The following is a 24,077-nucleotide window of genomic DNA, read 5'->3' on the forward strand; positions in this document are numbered from 1 at the left end:
CAAGGCAGCTGGAGAACAGAGTCCTGTGCTCATGTTGCTTGCACAAACACACGGGTTGTATTCCCACAGTGGGATCCAGGGACCCCTGAGGTTCTGCAGCTTTTTTATCCTGTCAAACACAGAACCAGAACATGATGCTGACAGGGTGGAGTGGGTTGGGTTCTGAGACTGATTAAGAATTTCCAAGATTCAGAGTGGGGACAGTCTGAAAGGAGCCAGCAAAGCATGTAATTATTTGTGGTGGGAGGATATGGGGCCATGAGCAGATGTCTGTAGATACTACAAAGAAAATAAACACTATGGAAGAACAAACGTATGTCAAAATTTTCAAGGGGGATTTTTAACAAAGGATGTTTGGGAAACATTCTGGTGGAGTTCAGTAATCTGGGTAGCACTTCTGAAAGGAGACACAGTTTTTACAGCCAAAATGACCTTTATACTAAAAGTTCTTATTTTCTATTTGTTCCATTCTGTTCCATACAACAAACTTGTTTTAAATACCTACCATGTGCCAGAATTATGCTTCCTTGCCTTCTTTCTCACTGGTCATGTACAGGTAAACATAGGTACACAGCTTCACTTTGAAGTTCAAAAATCAGTTTATGACAATACCATCTTGAACACACCGTATGTGGCCTGAAGTTCAAATACCATTTGTAGTAACTTGAGACTCACAGAACTTCAGAACTAAAATTTAAAGCTTACAAAAATTTACCTACTACAGAGAACTAAAGTTAAAAAGCAGCCTCCTAGGAAGAAACTTGAAAATCAATCTCATGACTACCCAGTCACTTGAATGGCATTTCTGGTTGCTGATGGAGGTGGATATCTTGTTGACATATTTCATCATTTCTGATGAAAGAACTCTGATTGTCAATGTTTATTGAGCCAGATTTTTTTCTACCTTTCACTGTTATCAGGAAGTTCCATTTATTGAGGAAGATACAAAGTTGGATATATTATTTTTTACAGCAAATATAAATTTCCTAAACTTAAAAGTATGAGGACATATGGAAAAACTTTTGTTTTTTTCTATACTCTTTGGCATATTATTGTCTTTTTTCTCATGTCTCTACCACTAGACATCTTCTTAAGATTGAAATGCTATGAAAATGATCATCTCAGATTTCAAATCAACTAGAATATGCAATTCTATAGCCTTTTTGGACAGATCTAGTTATACTCACCATCAAATTTTATATCGATAGTAACATTATAACCCCAAAATTAAGATCCACTTAGCCTAATAAGAGTAATTAAACTAAATAAGATTTCAGATTCATAATAGGAATAGTCTAATGATGTCATATTTTTCAAGGTAGGGGAAAGGGCTTTCAATTTTAACCAGTTTCATCACTAAAATACTTTTCTTCCAATCCCATACATTGTCACAAAGCTGAATCGATATTTTTCTGTATCTAAAGAAAAAAAAGGGAAATTTGGAGTCCTAGAAAATACATGATATATCCATCACATGACAAATTATAGTAAGCATGTATGACCTCAGGAGTTTATGTGCATTCTAGCAGAGCAAATACCAGGCATGTCAGCACAAGTGTTAAAAGCTGCCCAGGAGGTACAAGAACTCATATGTGGGAAGATTAGGGAGTTCCACAGCTCTGCACCACAGAAAGCATACTGCCCAGGTGTGCTTTCTCATTCTCAGGTGGCCAAGGACTGTGACTTGTTTGATAAGGCCTGAATACACTAGAAGGAGTCACTGCAGGGTTGCCCTGTATTTGGAGGAGACTTGCAATCTTTGAACCAGGTTAGATGAGAGTAGATTGTCATTGGATATCAGAGTCAGCTTGTCACTCACTGGCTCAGATCCTGTATAGTATCATAAATATACACTTCATCTTGAGGAACTGAGTTGAAAATCTAAGGGATCTAGGGTGAGTGATGTAAGGATGTGTGTTACCTCTGCTCCTCCTGCATGGCTAGCTCTTCTAATTAGAAGGCCTGTCATCTTTTTCTTTACCTATATCATTGCAGCCAGGTTGAGAAACAGGGAGTCTGCTATGGAAATGAGTCAATGAATTCGCTGTGCTTTACCCATTGATATAGCACATTTATATCACTATTCAACACACAAATAGTCATCACAACGAGGGAAGCATCTTCTGAAAGAAATCTCCTCCTCTGCCAGATAGTAAATTAGCTATGTGGATTCTACCTAAGGAGTTGATTGACTCATTTATTAGGCATTCTCTGTTGCTGCATGTATAATTTGTGTTTCATACAGTAACCAATGCCTGGGAGATATTTGTTGGCTAGGTTTAAGTATGATAAACTGAGGCTTGTAGAAGTTAAGTCACTTGCTATTTCTTTTCCCAGCTAGGATACAAGCTCTGTGGAAGCAAATCCTGTATTTCCAGGATCTGGCATATATCAAATCAGAGTAAAGACTTGGTTATATTCATGGTATAGCTGGTTCATATATCTCCAAAGATCACCATCTTTCTATATCGTCAGGGAATTTACTCTAAAATCTATCAATTCACTCTTTAAAAAAAAACTTTATTTTATTTATTTTTATGTGGTGCTGAGGACTGATCCCAGGGCTTTGCACGTGCTAGGCGAGCGCTCTACTGCTGAGCCACAACCCCAGACCCATCAATTCACTCTTCAAATGCAATTATTGTTATCTCCTATCTGAATCTTATATTATTTCACTATATTAAAATAATAAAGTAAAATTAATTCCATAACTTCTATTTCTAGATTGGATAAATATGCACAAGCAGATATTGAAATAAAGCAACAGCATTTCAATACAGCTCCCTTGTCATCATTTATCTGATACTCTCTTGCATTGGGCTTAAAATTTACAATGTACAGAGTTCCATTAACTAGTAAATATTTCCATCCGAATATTATTAGAGCAAGAATCCTGGGACAACTCCTCAAGTACAGATTTTGTTCTTCAAAGAAACAATCAAGCATGCTACAATGACTCTTGTTGGATTCAGGGATGTGAGGAGTTAAGGAGAACTTCCTTCCACTGGAGTCAACAGAGATGCTCAGATTCTGCCACCTTCATTCAGCTTTTTTTTTTTGTCTGGCCTAGCTTTAAATATTCCAAAACCTTATGAGCCATCATGAGCTATTTGAGCATTATTTTGAGATAAAATACCTCCTTAATTTAACCAACTCAATAGCACTTCAGTTAGAGAAAGTCTATGGTTTGACCTCAGAAGACCAATTGGTAAAGCCCTGCCTCTGTTGCCAATACAGCCTGGTCTTGGACAAATCACTCAACCTACTTGAGCTTCTATTCCTAACCTCCACAGGTTATTGAATTGCTCACTACTATTATTTATATGGAGATGTTTTTAAGCAGGAAACACCTTGGAACTGTAGGTTATGTTCTGCCTTTCTTTCTCCTACTTATTTGTCTTACACATCAAATTTTATTCTGGGGGGAAAAGATTTTATAAAATAATTTATTATACATAGGCACTCTTTAACATCCACAATCATATCTTCTTCTTCTCTTTTAATCCTCTTATAACCTTATTTGAACAGGAGCAAGTATTTTAATTTCTTTCTGCCTAAATGTGTGTTTTAACTGAAACACTCAAGAAGCTTTAGCTGAGCTCTGGAGCCATAACTTCTTAGCCAACCTCCCCCTCATTCCCCAAATCCTCCCCAGCCTATCACCAGTGAAGAAAAGCCTCCTCCTTAAATTTGCCTTGGAAAAGATGGAATTACATAGACGCATCCCAATTCATTACATGTACCTCTCTTCTAAATCCTGCCTCTTGTCACCTTTCCCTAGCACTTTCCAGTTTTAAGGACAAGATATAAAAACTGACTCAATGTGAATGGTGATTCATGCTTTGGATTTTAGAATCCTGTGGAAATGTGGGAAAATTTCTTGGTTTTCTGAGCTTTCTTCTTCTCATCCATATAATGATGAAAATAATTGTTTTTGATTGTAGGATTGTTGGAAAATTTAATGGGATGAATAAAGAATACCACATAAGTTACACAGTACAGTTGTTGTTATTCTTAAGGAGAAAACTTCTCTTGATTGATACATGTAAAATCAGAATATACTTTTGATATCTGATGTTTTATTTTCCATCATTTTCAATAAATATTCAATAAGTATTGAAAATGTAGCTATTTTCCTATTTTCCCTATGTAGCTCCTTAAAACATACCAGTCTGTTTGGTTTTGGTTTTTGGTTTTTTGCTTTGGTTGAGAATAAATATGATTTTGCTTTACTTCTGGTATATAAAGTTCTAAGTTCCAAAATGAATGTTGAACTCAAAGTTATGAGAAGCTGATTTTACTGTTTACTCACTCCTTTAAATCAAAAGAACAAGATGTAAACTATTTTTAATGTCATCTCCTGTGCTTCAGGCTCCTTGGTGCCTCAGAAAACATGAAAGAGACTGATTTACAATCACTTCAGGCAAATTGCCTGTAGAATTCTAAGGACAGGAAATTTTTAAAAAGTGCAGCAAACACCCCCAGACATTCCATACAACATGTAGAATAAACAGGCCCCAAAAGGAAACCACAAGCTCTTGGTCTTACACTAAGGAAGTAACAAGAATGGGCTTTGGGAGAGCATTTATTAAAGGTAACGATGCATTGGAAAAATACTTTAACAAGGTGAAGTAGACCTTAAGTTAGGAGAACTCTGTCCCCCTTTTGCCTAAATCCTATTGAGCACCTTCAATTTAGGTAAATTTCATTACCTGCATGGAAATTGTGGGGGAAAAAAAAAAAAGAAGTAACATGTTATAGACCTGTGCTTCTCAGACTCCAATAGGAATACAGTTCCCCAGGGATCTTGTTGGGGAAGAGATGCTGATTGAGGCAGTCTGGGTGGAGCCTGAGATTCTACAGTCCTTGCAAGCTCCTAGACAAGGCAGATGCTACTGCTCTGTGGTCTTTAGTTGGGGTTCGGTCACCTTCTTTAACAAAATAATTGGTGATGGTGTTCTGATCTTTATGTGTTAAATGCTTGTTTTCGGATGAGGGTGATTTTGGCCATAGAGCAATTTTCAGTGTCCTAAAGACATTTTTGGCTGTGACAACTCAGGCAGTGATACTGGCATAATGTGCATAGGGACCAGAGATACTGCTAAACACCCCTCAACCCAGGATGAACCCCTAGTGTCAATAGTGTCAAAATAGAGTGACCTTGCTGTAGAAATCTTATTTTGTATGTTTCTCATATGAAAAGTGTGTTGAGATTGTTCAAAAAATTAATAAATATAACCTGTGAGCATACACTGTTTAGCTTGGAATAGAGAGTATGTGGTGTTTAAAACAAACTTCAAATATATGAAAGATAATTATACAGAAGACAGTAACCAGCTGTTCTTCATTACTCTGGAAGAATGAGTAGGAAATGTACATAAAAGGATGCGTGCTATTCGTCCATTCATTTTCCTTTTCTTCACACCAGCCAGGCAAATCTCTTCATGATCTTGCAACCATATTTGTCCTGTCCTGTGTCTTGCTACTTGCAGAGACCCTCCCAAATCCTCGATATGTACTTTTTTTTTTCAACTGCCAAATCTCATCTGTCTCTCCCCTTAAAAATCTATTTGAAAAGTATTCCTTAACTAGGATCGAATAGCAGCCAGTTCATTTCCAACTACAGTGGGAACGCTTCCTCCTTCAGCAGGTTATCTTTCAGTCTACAAATACGTTATTGCCTGTCTGTACAGAGAGCTGTGCTAGATTTGTAAAATCGTCTCTGCTTTTAAGAACAATTCAATCTAGGAAAGAAACTCACTTAGATAACTACAGTGTAGATAGTATTTAACAGCTACTTCTCAGAGTTTTCTTAAAAAAGGGAAAGAAAAGGTTTGAGTAGTTAGAAAAGAGATTACTTCTAAATAGTGGAGATCAAGTAATACTTTATAAATAGATCTATGCAGTGTAAAATATCTTTTTTTGTTCATTTCCTTGAAGAATAAATTTTTTATAGGTTAACTCAGAATCCTGTGCATCACATAATCACTTATTATTGTTACAAAAATTTGAAGATTAGAAATTAGAATAGTCTGGATTTAGACTGTATTTATGGGGAAGTTTATAGTAAGGGTTATAAGATTGGAGTGACTAAATCCACTCAGAATCTGTAAGACTGTGAGAGAGAATATTTCAGAATCCCTGTGGCTGTATGGTTTTGACAAAGGAAACTGAATTTTTATCTCCAAATATATCCTTTGATGTGCTGTGATTTATAAGGCAGTGTGTTTTTTGCAAAGAGTTCTTAGTTATAACCAGGAGGGGAATACTTGGGAAATTTTTGAGTACACATTATAAACCAGCACCCAATGAGGAATTTGGCATCATCAATTTGTGTATACGATTCCAGAACCCCTTTAGGAGACAGTCTCATTTATTAAAAGATTTCCCACTACCTAGACTACAAGGAAATTGAGGAGAATTATTTCTCATTGAATATATAGAAAGTGCCAGGCATTGAGTAAACTTTTGGATATATCATCTAACTCAATCCTGACAGCCACTTGTGGGGTTATGAGCAGCAACATTATAAGGAGATGTCAGCTGTCAGCCTTGCTGCTTCAACATGACAACTTTCAATCTACAATGTGCAAGCTTCTACCCACACCTTGATTAAGGAAGGGAAACAACACATCTCAGGCCTATGTGGGAAGCCATCCCTTGATGGATTCAGACAGCTTGCCTTTCCTTTTAGAAGCAGCAAGGAGAAATCTTCCCGTGAGGCTTTAAGTCAACTATTCTGTGGTTGAAACAGGGAAATGAGGCTGTGTGTAGTTCACCAGTGGCTGAGATTCTCTGTCAGGCTCACTACTGGAAAATTATTTGCAACTGCACTAATCATTCTAAGTTTCTGGGACTATCCAACACATTTTTAAAATTATTATCTCTGGAAATGGTACAGATACTAAATTGCTCTGGAATTTTGTCTGCATGTTAATACTTGTCTTTTTTAAAGCCATCGTACTGATTTTTAGTTGGTAATACAGTTAAAATCAGGATCTTCCTTGAAGTTCTCATTCTTTGAGCTTCCCTGGTCTTTTTAAATAAGAAAACAGCCTTCAGTGGTAACCTCAAGAATGCCTTCCATAATTCAAAACACCATGAGATCTTAGCTAACGTTGTGTAACTTGACTTTGTTTTCCCTCTTAAAGTTGTTCTAGGCTTCTGCGTATCATTCAATGTTGATGTGAAAAATGCAATGAATTTCAGTGGCCCCGTGGAAGATATGTTTGGATACACAGTTCAACAATATGAAAATGAAGAAGGAAAATGGTAAGCCAGTGGATTTTGTTATTGTTGTTTAGTTATTTTACAAGATAATAGAAAATATTAATTGGTACAGTTTTTTTTTTTAATGAATGAGATTTAACAGAATGAATCATTAATGCTAGCAAATACAATCTGACCATTTGGTAACAGAAAGTGATTTAAAGTAAAAGAAAGAAAATTCCTTGGCTTTGTTAGAGGAAGTGGTTAGTGATTTCTGTTGAATCCTGAATTGGCCTCAAGGAGGGTCCCTATCCAAAACAGTCATTATTTAGTAGTCACGTTTTTTGGTAAAAGTTTCTTAATTGTTCTCATTTTAAGAATAACTTGAATACACTTGATGGAAATTTAGTAGGAAGGATTGAAAGAAGATGAGATGATGCCCTGAAAGGTTTAATTACACTTCCATATTTGGGAGCTTATATCTTTGGTGCTTAACTGATTTACTATGTTTGGTCCATTATTTATAATGAACCTTATTGGATTTCTGTTTATACCCTTCAAACCTGTTAATATTTGGTTAAGTTAATTTTAGGTCAGATTTTTTAGGCATTTTAAGTTATTAAAGTTTATGTCAAGCGAATAATTAGAGTTCATTTATTTTGTTTTGTAGTAAAGGTGATTTCTAAAAGTGAATATTGTAGAAAAATGAGCAGGAGTTAAATTTCACTTCAGTCTAAGAACTTAAATAAGCTCATTTTTCCAGCAACCACAATAATAAACAGAAAGAACTTCATATCTGCTTTGATAACAGTGAATTATTAGCCCTCAATAATTATTTCACAGAAGAATAGATATATATCTTGCTTCATCTTTTAGACTTGGTTAATAATATTCCCCCAAAGACTATCAAGGGTAATGATTTGAGTTCTCATATTTTCTAAGGATAAATATTATATGCTAGGTATACACTAGATTTTGGGAAAGCACTTAATTCTTCAACTCTTCTAACAAATATCCCAGATAAGAAATCTAATAGTAGTGGCTCAGCAGTAAAGTGCATGCCTAGCATATGGAAGGTGCTGGGTTTGATCCTCAGCACAACATAAAAATAAATAAATAAGTAAAATAAAGGTATTGTGCCCAACTACAACTAAAAAAAAAAAAAAGAAAAGAAAGAAACCTAATGATATGATGGGTTTTTAAATCCTCCATCCATCTATCCTATACTCTTCACTTCCATCACTCCCCACCAAGTTTTTAAGGCTAAACAGGTAAACTATTGTTTTAGGCACTAGACACTAATTTTATTCTTTTATAATTATACTTGCAGTTCAGAGAGGTTCATCTGTGGGAGAATAATGGTGAATAGATGACAAGTCAGGTTTCTCTGTGTGCATAGTGACAATAAACTGTAGTGAGTTTTTCTTTAAAAATGTAAAGTTTACATAACACTTATGAAATTAATTTTTATTAATTACTAATAGATACATAAATTTTAAAGAGGAATATAGGAAATAGCAAACTCTAGAGACTAAAACCACCTACTTAAAATGAAGCATCTTTTTAAAGGATGGTCAAATATTGCTAAAATACTTTATGAAATTCTCTTCTTTATTATTTTATTTTATATTTTGTCCTATTTTATTTTTATTTCAGATGCTTTTATTAGCACATTATAGTTATACATAATAATGGTGTTTGTTGTGACATAATCACGCATGCACGGAGTATAATCTGCTCCATCTCAGTCCCTAGTACTTCCTCATTTTTCCCTTCCCTCCTCCTGCTTCCTTTTTCCTTTTATCTACTCTATTAGTCTTCCTTCTGTTTATTTATTGTTGTTTTTAATTGGTGCTTTATATATACATGAAGTGGAATTCACTGTGGTATATTCATATACCATTTGGACAATTTCATTCCATTTTATTTTATTTCTCACATAAAAGAAAAACCTGTTTCTTCTCCCATCTAGTCCTATATGTTAGTCTGCATTATATGACATCCCTTTGACCAAAATATCTGACAAGAACAACTGAGAGGAGAAAATTTTTATTTGGGGCTCATGGTTTCAGAGGTTCAGTTGCTCTGAGCCTGACATGAGGCAGAACATCATGGTGGAAGGACATGGCAGAGGAGAGCTGCTTAGCTCCTGGCAGCCAGGAAGTAGAGAAAGAGTGAGGGAGAGGGAGAAGTAGAGACAGAGGGACAGAGAGAGGGGGACAGAGAGAGAGAGCGAGAGACAGAAAGACAGGTGGAAAGACAGAGAGACAGATGGAAAGACGGAAAGACAAGAGAAAGAGAAACACCAGGAAAAAAAATATAATCCCCAGTGGTATATCCAGTGGCCTACTTCCTCTAGTCATGCCCCACCTGCCTACAGTTACTACCCACCAATTCATTCATATTACAAATCCACCAAATTACAAATCCCCTGACTAGGTTACAGCACTCATAATCTAATTACTTTACCTCCAAACATTCCTGCCCTGTCTAACATGAGGTGGACCATAATGTCCTCTCTTTATTATTCAAATCATAATGATGTCCTATCTCTCTGCTTTTAGAGCAGTTCGACATCAGAAGTCCTTAATTATCTAAATGGACTGTAATAGAGTTTTAAAAAATCATATTTCCTCAGTGCCACTATTTGATCTTTTCTTTCTGTATCTCACACTTTAATATATATCTTATTGTTAGGTTTACATTAAGTTCTCTACTCCCTTTTTTTCAAGGCATCAGAAGGTCATAGAATGGGAAAAAGAAAAATCTAGCCTGAATGAGACCTTGATGTCAAGACAAATTATTTTTCCAAATTTATCCTATTTTTGGAGAGGTGAAGATGTAGTTGAGAAAAAAGAAAGACCAGTACTGGGTGTTGGTGGGAAGGGAATCAAAAGAATGAATAGATGGGCCAGTAAGAATATGTTGTGAAAATATGTTGCTAATAATGTAAATATTCACTGAATTTACCTTTAGGCAGACCATTCAGAATTCTGTATACATTTGTAAGATAATGTTAATAATAAGGCCTTTTTGAGATCAGAGACCATGACTCATAAATCTTGTCTCATTCATTAAATCTAATTTAGTTATCTCTGTGAATGTCTTTTAGTGTACTGCAATTTTTTTCTTTTGTCATAGCATGCATGTGGGTCAATCAAGCCACAAGTATTAATGTGATACACCATATGTGTCTGTATCATTCTAAATTTATGGGGAATATCAGCATAAGACAACTATAAAAAATAGTAGGTAACATATATGAAATAATTAGGAATAAATAATCTACCAAGCAATCTGGAATAGATAAACTTAATTGGCATTCAAAAATAGATGATGTTGAGCTGAGTCTCCAAAAATGAGTTACCTATCAATATGAGAACAAGAAATATCACTTTAAGTCACTCAAGCAAGGATAGACTTAACTGTAAGTGCTGGTAAGTAGGCAGATCTGATACTGGGAAGGTAGAAGGGGAAAGGATGAGAGACTTTAAAAGCCAATCAAAAGAGTCTGGACATTACATATGGGCATTGAGAAGACATTGTTGGTTGTTTCATGAGGTTTAGTTTGAGAAATTACATACATATTGGAATGGAGAAAGGAGTGTCTGAAAACTAGACAAGCAGGAGCCACATTCTACTGCTTATGAGATTAGACCCTATTCTATAAATAAAAGAAAGATGTATCTAGAATACACTTAGATGAATCTTTGGTGGAACTGTGGAAATGAAAAATGACAGTGTAGGAAGGGTCAGACATATTCCGAAATTTCTGTACCAGATTAATAGGTAATTGGGTACTCCTTGCCAGAGACATATATGTATACAAGAAATGAAAATAAATTTTATTAGGAAGTGAATGAATCTATTTTTAAACAGCTTGAGTTCAAGATAATGTCTAGATAGTTGAAAACCTCAAACTGAAATATGAGTAAAGGGGAGAAGTTCACACAGTAGGGGAAATGCCTAGTGAGCAAGGACTGGCTTTGGAGCACTTGCAGCCCTGCATACTATGTCTGTCAGGAGGCCTTGAACATAATATGCACTCAGTGATTGTGTGTTCACTGAGGAACTGGATCTAGATTGATTGATATTCTGTTACGACAAGTGAAAAACAACCATATAAAAAATAAAGAGACTCTTCTAGAGGTATGTCACTATTAATGGCCAGAACTGGAAATAGATCTTAAGTCTCACTCTAAGACTCATGCTTTTCCCCTTATTAGTACTATATTAAAAAGTAAATGTTGATAATAACCACCCTTGTGGTAAGTACTAGACTTTACATATTAACATGTAGAGTTTGTGAGCATCTACTGTAATTCCCTTTGACATTTCATATTTGCAATGATTTTATGGAAAAATTGTGAAAAATCAGAGTAACCAAAAAGATGTAAATTTCAAAGTAAGCAGATGTCAGTACCTAAATTTGCAACCTTTAAGGATGGCATGGTAGCCACATATTGTTCTAAAGAGATGCAGGCACTGATGATGCAAAATAAATCGTAGAAACATGTTTGGATAGTCTGTGTTTATAAAATCAGATAGAATGCAGACTTACTTTGGGAACTGAACTATGGAATAATTGTTTAGGGAACACGGGTTCTATTATTTAATTTTTTCCAAGGGTGAGCACCTTCATAAATCATATTTACTGCTCATGTTTTGAAAGTTCAACCACCTATGACTGGAAAAAAAATCATCTTGATCCATATTACCTCGTGGCTCTAGCACTAAAGAAAAGAACCTTGCTGATCTATTCCTAGTGAAGCCACATTTTCTCAGTAGCAGAGCACATTATACCTCTGATTAAAATCAGCCGTTGTTCATTATGGAGACCAGGAGCAGGAGCATCCAAGTAGTTGCAGTGCAGCTCAGAAGAATCCAGAAAGAGCACAATTAGCCTCATAAATCTGTTTTGAAGAGAAGAAATCTAAATATCTAAATATCTTCAGCACTGCACAAAAGTCTTCCAGATTTTTTTCCTGTAGTCATCAGCATGGCAAAGTCTCAGCTAAGTGGGAAAATGCAAGATGTGGTTTGGGACTTTCCACTCTCTGTTGGTCCTTTGCTTTCTTTCTTTCTTTCTTTCTTTCTTTCTTTCTTTCTTTCTTTCTTTCTTTCTTTCTTTCTTTCTTTCTTTCTTTCTTCCTTCCTTCCTTCCTTCCTTCCTTCCTTCCTTCCTTCCTTCCTTCTTTCTTTCTTTCTTTCTTTCTTTCTCTGTATGGAGCCTCTTCATCGTTGTTTAAGCAACCTCTCTTGGGGACTTCATGACTTTAGTGGGTCTGTCTTTCCGAGGTAGATTTTCAAGTTGTAGATCCCTCCCTACCCTCCTTAGTCCAATGTGTATCAAAATATGATTTCCTCCTATCTTTTCCCTGGGGGACTCTGCTCTATGCCAGGTAGGGGTACCAGTGGACCAAGTAATTGAGGCCCTGTTTCCAATATGTGTATCTTTTAAAAAAGGACTATGCAAGTTTGACAGGAGGACTTTCTAACATTTTCTCTTTTAGATTTTAATGTTTATTTTACATTATTTATAAAGGCTTTGAAATTAAAATTTTCTTCCTACCAAACCTGTCATTTCTTTGGCTCACTTCTTTGCCACGCCCCTATCATCTATGAGCAAAATCACTATGGCTAATGGGGTCAGCAGGTAAGTTTCAGTCTCTCCAGTGACTGAACACTTACTTCATTTACTTTTTAAAAGAAAATTGACAGGGAATGTGTGGTGCTCTGAGAGTGATTTTGGTTTGATCTATGTACTAGACATAAGAAAGAGGTAAAAAGGGTCATTAATGAAATATTATAATTATGAGACGCTCCTCTTCATAAAACTATTCTTTATTGGGGGGTGGGCATAAATATAAAACAGGAACATCAGAGACCAGCTACTCTTTACATGGATATAATAATAGGCATAATAACAAGAATGACTTACAAACCAAAGAAGTTTCTCTCTGCACTAACTTTTTATGATATTTGGAAAAAAGGTAATCTCTTACTTTGATGATCCTTGAATTTATTAGGTTTCTCAAGAGATCTGTAATGATGTTCAGAACATTCTATAATTCTTTTAATCTGTGGACAAATCATTGCAAAAGTGCCAGAAAACCCCCAAATTCTAATAAAAATAAAATGTAGTCAACTAAAGCCAACTTGCATTACTTTTTAAAATGATAAAACCCACAGTCTCTGAAACAGTATGCCTGGGGGCTTCACATTAACTTAGTGGGTTTGGGCGGATGTTGTCATCATAGTCGTTTTCTAAACAGGAAAATGCGACTCAGAATGAATTGCCACAGGTTTTATGAAACAAGAATGTGTCAAGTCCAGGACTTTGAACAATAAATAACCTTCTGAGTTTTTGGCCAATTCGTCTCCTCTAACAGGAATTCTGTAGAACCTCGTTCTGGTGAAATGCCTTCCATGTCATGCCAAGGCATCTATGGCATTTTGCTTAAGCAAAATATCCAGCCTCTAAAATAAGAAAGATTTCACAATTCAGACTTCCTAGCTGGTCACATGTATCTAAAATTTCCAGGTCTACCTTATTCAGATCCTTAGAGTATTTAACATAGTCATTAATTTATTCATTCAGTAAACACCAAATGCTTATTTTTTAACCTGGCATTGATTTTTGTTGTTTTTTGTTGTCTTTGGTGCTGGAAATTGAACCCAGAGGTGCTTTAGCATTGAGCTACATCCCCACTCTTTTTATTTTTTATTTTGAGACAGGGTCTCACTAAGTGGCTTAGGGCCTTGCTAAGTTGTTGAGGCTGGCCTTGAACTTGTGTTCCTCCTGCCTCAGCCTCCTGAGTCTCTGAGATTACAGGTGTTCACTACTCTGCCCAGCCCTGGCACTCTTATATTCACTAAGGATATAGAAGTGAATAAAAAGCAACAAAAATGCCTGCTGTTGTGGAGCTTTTATTCTCCTGGAATATAAGAGAAAGAGGAATACAAAATAAATAATAAGCTTTTAAAACAGGTAGGTTATATCATTAGACAAAATGGAATCAGTGCTGTAAAAAAAAAAAAAAGAGCAACATGATGAGTCTGGGAAGGCTGGAAATTCCTGAAATTCCATAAACCCTGTGCTAATACTTTTCTTGGATCTTGTTATTTATATGCAGCTTGGGGAAAGTGAGGTTTATTTAAGATTAAAGTTGTAAAATATATGTAATTTCAAGAGCTTCATGCTTGTCAGTGTATGGAACATACCCAGACTTATTTTTTATGTCCTGTGTCCTGCTACTCTATTCTTTGTTATTGGTTCCAAGCCCCAGACTCCCTGCCTTCATCAAGGACTAGTACATTCTACAACTTTCTGAGCTCTTATACCTTACCTTCACATATCTTAGAATATGCAATAGGCCATGCTTCCAGTTGCTGTCTCATGTCACTTTACAGCTATCACCACTTCCTAGGTACTTTTTCTATTGCCCTCAAGATCAAAGCAAGCTCAGCCTCCCTGTTTCAGTATCTGCAGGCTGTATCCTATATTGTATCTACCTGCACTTCCTCCTCATCCTCCATATTCAGTCTTCATTCTTCTGTCTCTGCACATTCCCTGCACCATCCATAATCTCCCTTTCCTTCTGCTTTGTACCCCACAGTAGCTTTATGATCAGCCCGCTGTTTATAGGACTAGTGTTTCATCCATTGTACTCAATTCCTCTGATTCATAGTACCTAATTTTCCTTTTTCATTCATTAAAACTCTGATATTTTCATCAAATGTCAGTCTTCATCTCTTCTTACTCTGTACTCTTTTATGATGATAACATTTGGAGAATGATACTTACCAAATTTTATTGTTATATAATTTGCCTGTAAAGATATGTAATAACAAATCCCACAAATATGTACAATTATAATACACCAATAAAACTATGGGGAGCATGGTAACATTTAATATTAGGACTACAACCATGCTTATAGCCTGCTCCTACATGTTCCACATGGTTTTACCTAGCAAAACTGAGCCCAGTTACCTACAGAAGCAACACCTCCCCACACACCATTTTTTTGCGGGGGGGGGGGGGACTTTCTTGCTTCTGCCTGTCATTTCCCCCATCTTTTTTTTTTTTTAGTTGTAGATGAACACAATACGTTTATTTTATTTATTTTATTTTATGTTGTGCTGAGGATTGAACCCAGTGCCTCTCAGGTACTAGGCAAGTGCTTTACCACTGAGCCTCAACCCCAGCCCCATTTCCCCTATCTTCACACCTGTAATACTTGAAATTGCTACCAAGAAATCTATCTGTTCCAAGTTAGTTTGCCTCAGTTTTGCTTATGAAGACCTCCATGCACACCAAACTCACATAACTTATATCCTAAATATTTACAGAGTCAGTTTTTCTTTCCTCTCTATGTCCTTTATTCAATTGCTCATCTGGATTACTTTAGGAAATCTGGCCTTGTCTCTGACCCTAGTTTTGCTCCTCTCCACTTATTCCTGTAACATGAAGCAAATAAGCTTTAAAATTAAAGACGTGATCATGGCATACCCTCTTTAAAAGTTTCAACAATTCCTAACTTCCTATTCTATAAAATATATCAATATTTCCTAAAGAGGATCAAACCCTGTTTCCTCATCCAGCCTCAACTTACATTCCAGCTAACCTGAGCTACATGTACTTATCAAAGGAGTGGTATTTTTTCTTGCTTCTAAGGCTTTGCTGATGTTGCACCAAGTTCAAACCTATTCAGTATTACAATATACACTCATAGTTTGGGTTGTCCCTATAAATTTTAAGCAAATTTAAAAAGAGTGTGTTTTATCCCCTTTCAGTTACCATGACCTGGTGTAAATGCCCAACAGGTAGAATATTTTTAACAAACATTAATTAGTCTATTTGCCTCAGTTAAATACTTTGAAGAACAATAGGCTCATACTTCTTTTCTCCAAACTGTTCTTACGTATAAAGCTAATTTATTCAGACATAGTATATGTAAAAGTTTGAAAACATTGAAAAAGACTAATTATAGTCTTTTAATATAATTTGTTATGTTTTGATGTATTTTCTTTTAATCAATGTTTTACAAAGATGTTAGCTATTTGATAATATGAAATAAAAATATAACAATAAAAAAGGACTAAAATTTAGATAGCACATACAGTGAGCCAAATACTGTGGTAAGTATTTTATATTTATTAACTCATTTAATTTTCATGATTATCTTGTGAGATAGGTACTCCCACTATCTCCATTTTATCAATGAAGAAACTAGATCACAAAAAGGGCAATTGAATTCTAAATTATATTGTTGAGTAAATGTTAAGTCAAGTCATGACTTGAACTCACAAAATCTGGCACCAAAGTTTATGCTATCTTTCATGAAGAGAACATAATTACTTAGTGCATAGAAAACACTTAGTACAGTGTCTGGTACATGTTATAAATTCAATAAATGCTAGATGTTTTTATTGCTATTATGAGGAGATTAATGATTCAGTATCTTTCAGTTTAATAGGCCACAGGTTTTCACTAAATTAGGTAGGCTTTTGCTTTGAATTTGGTGATAAATAATTTTTAATACTACCAAGGAATCTTATTAACTATTATTTCTTATGACAGCACAATATTTTACAGAGTGAATCAGAAATAATTAGTTCTTGTTTTTGACTATATTACTGTTACCTTTTTCTTGGAATTATCTTTGTGCATGAAGCTTTAATTTATTTTTATTTTTTAATAATATGTTCCCAGAAATAACAATTATGCCTTAAAGGCTTTGAACATTTTTAATGGGTCTTTATGCACAGCAGAAATTGCTTTCAAAGGCATTATACTATAAGAATGTTTGAGGGAGTCTATTCAATGTTTCAATAATTCAATTGTTATAAAACCTATTTTCATTAATGTTAGTTTGCTCAATGGACCTATAGAAAAAGTTTTCATTGCTTTTTCAATATGACAGATATTTAAATATTTCAATATTTTTAAATATTTAAAAATGTATGCCTGCTTGACTTGTACCCCTATACGACCTCTTAGGGTTTTTTCAGACATTCTTTCTCCATGCTAAATTTCCTCAACTTTCTTGTGAATATCTCTTGTCTGAAAAAATTGCCAGGCTCTTAATCATCTAAGTCACATCCTCCTAAATACATTCCATTGTGCCTATGTCCTTCTGAATTTGGAGATTCCAGACATGGTCTGACCAGTGCAGAGCATATCGAGGCTATCACTTTACTTGACCAGGGCATCTATTTCTAGCAATGCAGAGTAAGGTCACATTAGCATTTTTGGCACCAAAATACACTATTGGCTCATGTTTGAGCACTGTTAATGAAATCCCTCAAGACTTTTTGACATGAACTCCCATTAGTGAGGTTTCCAACATCCTGTACTAATATAGACAATAGTTTGCAGTTAAGTGAACTTATTTGCATAGTTTCTTGTTAAATTTTATGTTTTTTTATTCTAAAATGTTGAGATATATCTAATTCCACAAGTATAAATATAGATAGCTAGATAAACTTTTAAGTATATGAATGCTTTTTGTGTATTTGCTCTAGTCATCAATAAAGATGTAGTCTGAGATAATCACAAGTGCAAAGCCTTATGGTATATGACTAGAGTCCTTTGGTGGCAGAAATCAGTCTTGGGATGTAGCTGGTTAGGCAATAATGAATCAGCAACTGTGGGTCCACCCAAGTACCCTAACATTCAACCACATTCATTTATTCAATTTCTGAAGCAATCTTGAGAGACTGTTAGACAACTTGCTAGAACTAAAATGAATAGTAATTTTATTTTTTCTATTTCTCACTATTAGAGTGATTTTATAATTCTGTTTAAAAAGACAATAAGTGATTTTTTTTCTAGATCTCATAATTATCCCCATTTTCTAAGTGCATATAAACTAACACATAGAATGTTAAATCTTATGATAATCCCACATTTGTATTTCTTGACTTCTCTGGGAAATTATCAGTTTTTCATGGGAAAAAGTCATATACTTTTTTGTGTTTTGTAAACAAAGTGGCAGACTCAGCTATTATTGATTATTTCAGCATCTAAACAAATTGATAAGATTATAGATAAAAATAAAACAAATCTATCAGATTACTCTCATATTCATATAGAGTGCTGGTCAGCTATTCATTGCTGAGAAGGAAAGACTTATTTTGACTCACAGTTTCAGAGGTTTCAGTTCATCATCACCTGGCTCCATTTCTCTGAGCCTAAAATGACATAGAACATCATGGTGGAAGGGTGTGGGAGAAGAAAGTTGCTCAGGTCATGGCAGCCATGAAGGAGGTGAGGAGGGAGGAAGAAAGGGGCCAAGGACAAGATATACTCCTCCAGGGCATGCCACCAGTAACCTGTTTCCTCCAACACATTTCATCTGCCTACAGTTTCCACCGCCTTCCCGTAGTCTATTCAGATTACTAATACAAAAAAATGGCTTAATTCATAAATGAGGTTATAATTCCATCATTTCCTAAAAGCCTCACTTCTGAACATTGCTGCATTAGGAATCAAGTCTTCAACACATAAGACTTAAAGGACATTCTATATACAAATAATAATAGCACATATATTTTAAAATTCAAATCAGTGATATTATTTTAGATAATACTAAATTACCAACAGGATTATTATCTAATTATATACATGGTAACCTACTCTCAATAACCTAGAATTAGTCATAAAATAATTAAATAAACTTTTTTATTATTGTTAAAAATGTTAATTGCTTCATTTAATTTCCAGGGTGCTTATTGGTTCTCCTTTAGTTGGTCAACCCAAAACTAGAACTGGAGATGTCTATAAGTGTCCAGTTAGAAGAGATAAATCATTACCTTGTACAAAACTGGATCTCCCAGGTATGTAAATCAAAGAAATTCTCATTCTATATGATGCCCAATATTCTTGCTGACAATAATTTTTAAGTAACCCAAGAAATATTGTAGAAATATCTGTAATCATTCTTCAATTATCATCCAAATGCACCCACAATAACATTTCAGTTTTCTCTGCCCTCATTTGCTTTAGCAGGTCATCACGAAACATCCATAGATTAGGAGTATCTTACTAGATGTGTAACTTCTACCTCTCTGCATTATTTGGATCCTTTGTAAACCAAGGGCAACATGAAAGAACTTCAGATAAGCCAATCCCTCACCCTTCTTCCACAAAATTTAACTTACTGCCTGGTTCTTAAAGGGAAATAGAACAGAGAAATTGTAATAAATAAATTTGATTTTTTTAAAAAAAATTTCATATTGAATGTTGAAGTAAATATATTTGATAGAAAAATCTCTGCAGTTGGATCATGATTAGAAGGCTAGATGTTAGAACATTATTAGTGTTCTGTACAATATTAAGTACCATAAAAATTATTTATAGTTCCACAAGTTTATTGCAGAAATTGCATTTTAGTTTTCTTTTTAAGAATTTCCTATTTGTTCATTATGAGCAGTTTTTTCCTTCACATTCATGAACATAGTTGCAATAGTTGCTTTAATACCTTTGCCTAATAATGCCAAAAACTGAAATATCTCAACCTTATTTTACATCTATTACCTTTCCTTGAGTCATATTTTCTTGTTTCTTATTGTAGGATTTTTGAATCATAAACTGATTGTATATTTGAATTACAAGTGTGAAAGTTCTAGATTCTCTTATGTTCCTTTGAACAGTCTGAACTTTTTGTTTTAACAGGCAATTAATGTGGCTGGGGTCAATTTGCATATACTGACTTTACTGCAATGAGAAGCAGTTAAAATCTCTATTCAGTTCAGCTGAGCTATATGAAGTCCACTCTGCACATTTAATATTCAAGTCATCCAGTTATTTGAACAGAATGCATATGTTAGAACTGTCGTTTTGTGCTTCTTTTTTTTTTTTTCCTGAAGATATCTCCCCTCTATACTTTGCAGATTCTGTCATTGGCCCCAATTTCTATCCTGTTTCTCTTCAAGATAGCAAGACTGGGAGTTCTGTTAGAGTTTTACTACTGACTAGTGTCTTCCCTCAAAATAAAAGCCAAAAAAAACAAAACAAAACAAAACAAAAAACAAACAAACAAACAAACAAAACCAACCAAAATAAAACACAAAAATAAGATACTCACTCAGTGCCAATTTCTTCTTCCTAGTGTAGTTTCCTTTCTAGTTTCTGCCTGGTTTTGGTGACTTTCCAGTTCCTTCAGATAGTTGTTTCAGACATACTTTTTTCCTTTTCCTAGAATTTATACCTGTTATTTCCAAAGGATTTTTAATGATAGGAGCTATTCCTCTATTACTTGGAACAGAGTGTTAAAATTAGCCTAGAGAATTTAACCACATCAAGGAAAACAGGGTAGTGTCTGTGGTATCCCCTAATTGTCCAAGCAATGCTGCTCTTGGGTCAACCATTATATAAAAAAATCTAATCCTGATTATTCAGGAACAATGTATCTAAGAGCCCAGTTCTAGGTGCTTTGAAATCAAGACTAAAGTCTTGGATAAAGACCAATTCTCAGATCAGAAGACATATTAATCATTCAGAAACCTCTGTTTCATTGTCAAATTGAAATCTATAGTCTTAAGGTATGAGGCTGAGACAATTTTTTTCTTGATCTTGAATTTTGTTCATTTCAAATATCTATGCACTTTACTATACAAGGTTTAGATGATTTTGCTTTTCCTATCCAAACTGGTAAAATATATATGTGGAGTTCCTTGCCAATTTTGTCAGGTTGGTATGCTGCAGAATTTAGCATTCATATTTGGAATGTCTAATGCAGCTTTCTTCATCATATTCCCTTTATCTAAAGTTCCTGGTCACCTCTCCAATCTTGTTTCAGTTTTCACTATAACTCTCATAATGCCCCCAAGAATTTGGAAATTATAGTGAAAAAATTTGTGTTTCTGATCTTCTACACATTTTCTGCTTTCTAGACATAACTGGCATTTCTTCACTGGTTGTTTATTACCATCTTATGAAATTAAATATTTTATTTGATTTAATTAGCAAAAACTTGTGAAAAGTAGTCCCACACTCTCATTGCCCTGCTAGTTCTGCATTCTTTCACAGTTCAACAAAACTATTTGAAACATTGTAACAACGTTTCTGGGACAGAAGCCAACTCTTTTGCATTAGCTAGCTCATTATATTTCTTGGTAAAACTTGCAAGTCTGTTTAGTTGAACCAAGGGAAGAATGTGTTATGAGCAAACCAAATAAAAATTTTTAAAAAATTTATTAGTACATTATGGTTACCCATAATATTGATATTCATTTTGACATAATTATACAAGCATGGAATAACATTGCTCCAGTTAGGTCCCCGTACTTCCCCTTTTCCTTCCATCTTCCCTTCCCCTATTCCCTTTCCTTTCCTCTACTGGTCTTCATTTCACTTTTTGAAACTTATTTTCACTCATATTAAACACTTTGTTCTATTTTGTAGTTAATACATCAATTCCAAATGTCACAGAAGTAAAGGAGAACATGACTTTTGGATCAACGTTAGTCACCAATCCAAATGGAGGGTTTCTGGTAAGAAAGAACGAGTAATATTTCATCACAACAGGCATGCTATTATTATAAGTATTTCAAAACCTGTTAATCTATTATATCATTTTAACTCTTACCATTTTTAATTTTTAAATTTTTTAAAAGGCTTGCGGGCCCTTATATGCCTATAGATGTGGACATTTGCACTACACAACCGGAATCTGTTCTGACGTCAGTCCCACATTTCAAGTGGTGAACTCCTTTGCCCCCGTACAAGGTACCAATTTTATGCAATCTCCTCGTATGTTTGAAAAGCATAAGCAATGAATGAGGCGTATGTATACACGGGAGCATACCAAAAAGCTTTGAGTGTTTTGTCAGCTACCAGCACTACCAATTTAGGTAAATGTTTGCTTTGCCAGCTTATAACCAAGCTTTGTAGCTATTTTTGGAATTGCTACAGTGTAAATAACCTTTAGAAAGTCATATTTAAACTTCATAGCTAAGGCTGTCTCATTACTTGTGTTTAAAGGTGAGTCTCTTGGAGGAAAGGAACTTCATGTGAAATATTCACAGAACGAGAAGTGTTTTATCAAATTAATATTGAGATAATTTCCTAACATAACTCTTTTACAACATTAATTAAAATTAATTAGAGGTGTGTTTTACTTACCATGAAGCCAGAACAATCCTAACAATGCAATAAGTATTTCTTATCTCCTTTACTTATCTAAAACTATTTTTCTTATTAGAAAAGCAGTGTGTCCACTTTGTAGAGCATCCATTCACCTTTTAAAATGAATTGCTGTTGTCCTTGAGAACATTTTGTCGACTTCTAAAAAGGTAGATTCCAAATTTACACAACTGCCTCCTTTTATTGCAGAATGCAGCACTCAGCTGGACATAGTCATAGTACTAGATGGTTCCAACAGTATTTACCCCTGGGATAGTGTCACGGCTTTTTTAAAGGACCTTCTGGAAAGAATGGATATTGGTCCTAAACAGACACAGGTATGTGACTCTGAATTTTTATTTCTGTTGTTCTGAAGATAAAAATACATTAATTTTTAATAAAGAAAAATATTCTGAAAATAAATTAATAAAGAAAAAATTAAGGATGTGTTTTATATGTCATATCTCTGTTTTATTTCTAACAAAAGGAACATCACTCCAAAAGATGTAATTTTCTTTTTTTTCCCAACGGGGATTGAATCCAGGAGTTCTGATCACTAAGACAAATCCCCAGTCCTTTTTTTAACATTTTATTTAAAAACAGGGTCTCACTGAGTTGCTTAGGGCCTCGCTAAGTTGTGGAGGCTGGCTTTGAACTCTCAATCTCTTGCCTTAGCATCCCAAGCTGCTGGGATTACATGCATGCACCACTGCACTGAGTTAGAATATGTAATTTTCTAAACACAAAGTATGAAAACTTCCATTTGTAATGTTCTTAAAAGATATCTCTGAAGGGTATCTATAAACTTATAACTTAATTACTAAGTATGGAACAAATGTAGATACCTTTGATAATATCATAGCAAGTTTTCAGAAACTAAAATGAAGTCTCAAAGAATCCGTCACATTATAATCTCCTTTTTTAAACTGTATAAACAAATTAGTATCTAACCACTGGATATTGCTTAAAATATCTTTTCCCCTATATTAATTTACTTCCTTAAATAAAAACACAATGCTCTAGGCTCTAGCTAAAGGAAGTCAAATTGTTGTCACTGCCATTGTTGTTCTCCACCAAGCATCTGTTTCTGAACACATCCCCTCTTATCTCCTCTAAATGAAGTGAAAATTCTTATAGAACTCTTTCACTCTAGACGCTGAGTTAATTTTAATTAGTTTAAAGTTTTTTAAACTTATATGGTCGTACATAAAATATGGAGCAGACATGATAGATAATAGGCAAATTAAATGTCAAAAGAGACAGTGTGTACAAGGTAGAAATCAGCACTACTTACCTGAGTCTAAAAGTTACTGCATGGCGTGGAGGTGATCAGAGGGCATAGGAAACTCTAGGAATGTACATGCAGTCCACTGATCTCTCCTTCTTCTCTGAGACTAATTTGGGAGAATTTTCTGAAGCAGTGAAAAAAATGGTCTGACTATATATATCAGTGTTAGTCACATCCAGGTTAAACTTGTGACACAGTACACTCATATACACAGATAGGTGTCTGTATGCTTCTGTGGGGGGAGTTAGCTCCCACCATGATATGTACAACTTTCCAAAATGATGAAGATTTTCATAAGTGAAGAGTTCAAATTATAACTCATAACTAAAAGCAAAATATCATTTTTTACTAATCCAAGGTTGAATAGGGCTCCATAGAAGTCTAGGTGAAGGGTTCCGTCATGTATATCCCACTGACAACAGAAAACATACTGAAATCAGTGTAGAA

The 24,077-nt window shown here is 34.8% G+C and overlaps 1 protein-coding gene across 1 annotated transcript in view; it reads left to right on the plus strand.

Annotated features, from left to right (window-relative positions):
* Itga1 (integrin subunit alpha 1) overlaps positions 1-24,077 on the plus strand; it is a 152,959-nt gene that overhangs the window by 45,663 nt on the left and 83,219 nt on the right. The window contains exons 2-6 of the mRNA XM_026385972.2: positions 7,152-7,272; positions 18,941-19,053; positions 21,623-21,711; positions 21,835-21,946; positions 22,553-22,680. Of these exons, the coding sequence (XP_026241757.1) occupies positions 7,152-7,272; positions 18,941-19,053; positions 21,623-21,711; positions 21,835-21,946; positions 22,553-22,680 (563 nt within the window). The remainder of the gene's footprint in view (positions 1-7,151; positions 7,273-18,940; positions 19,054-21,622; positions 21,712-21,834; positions 21,947-22,552; positions 22,681-24,077) is intronic.

This window comes from Urocitellus parryii, chromosome 1, assembly GCF_045843805.1.
Source record: "Urocitellus parryii isolate mUroPar1 chromosome 1, mUroPar1.hap1, whole genome shotgun sequence".
In the NCBI taxonomy this organism is placed as follows: Eukaryota; Metazoa; Chordata; class Mammalia; order Rodentia; family Sciuridae; genus Urocitellus; species Urocitellus parryii.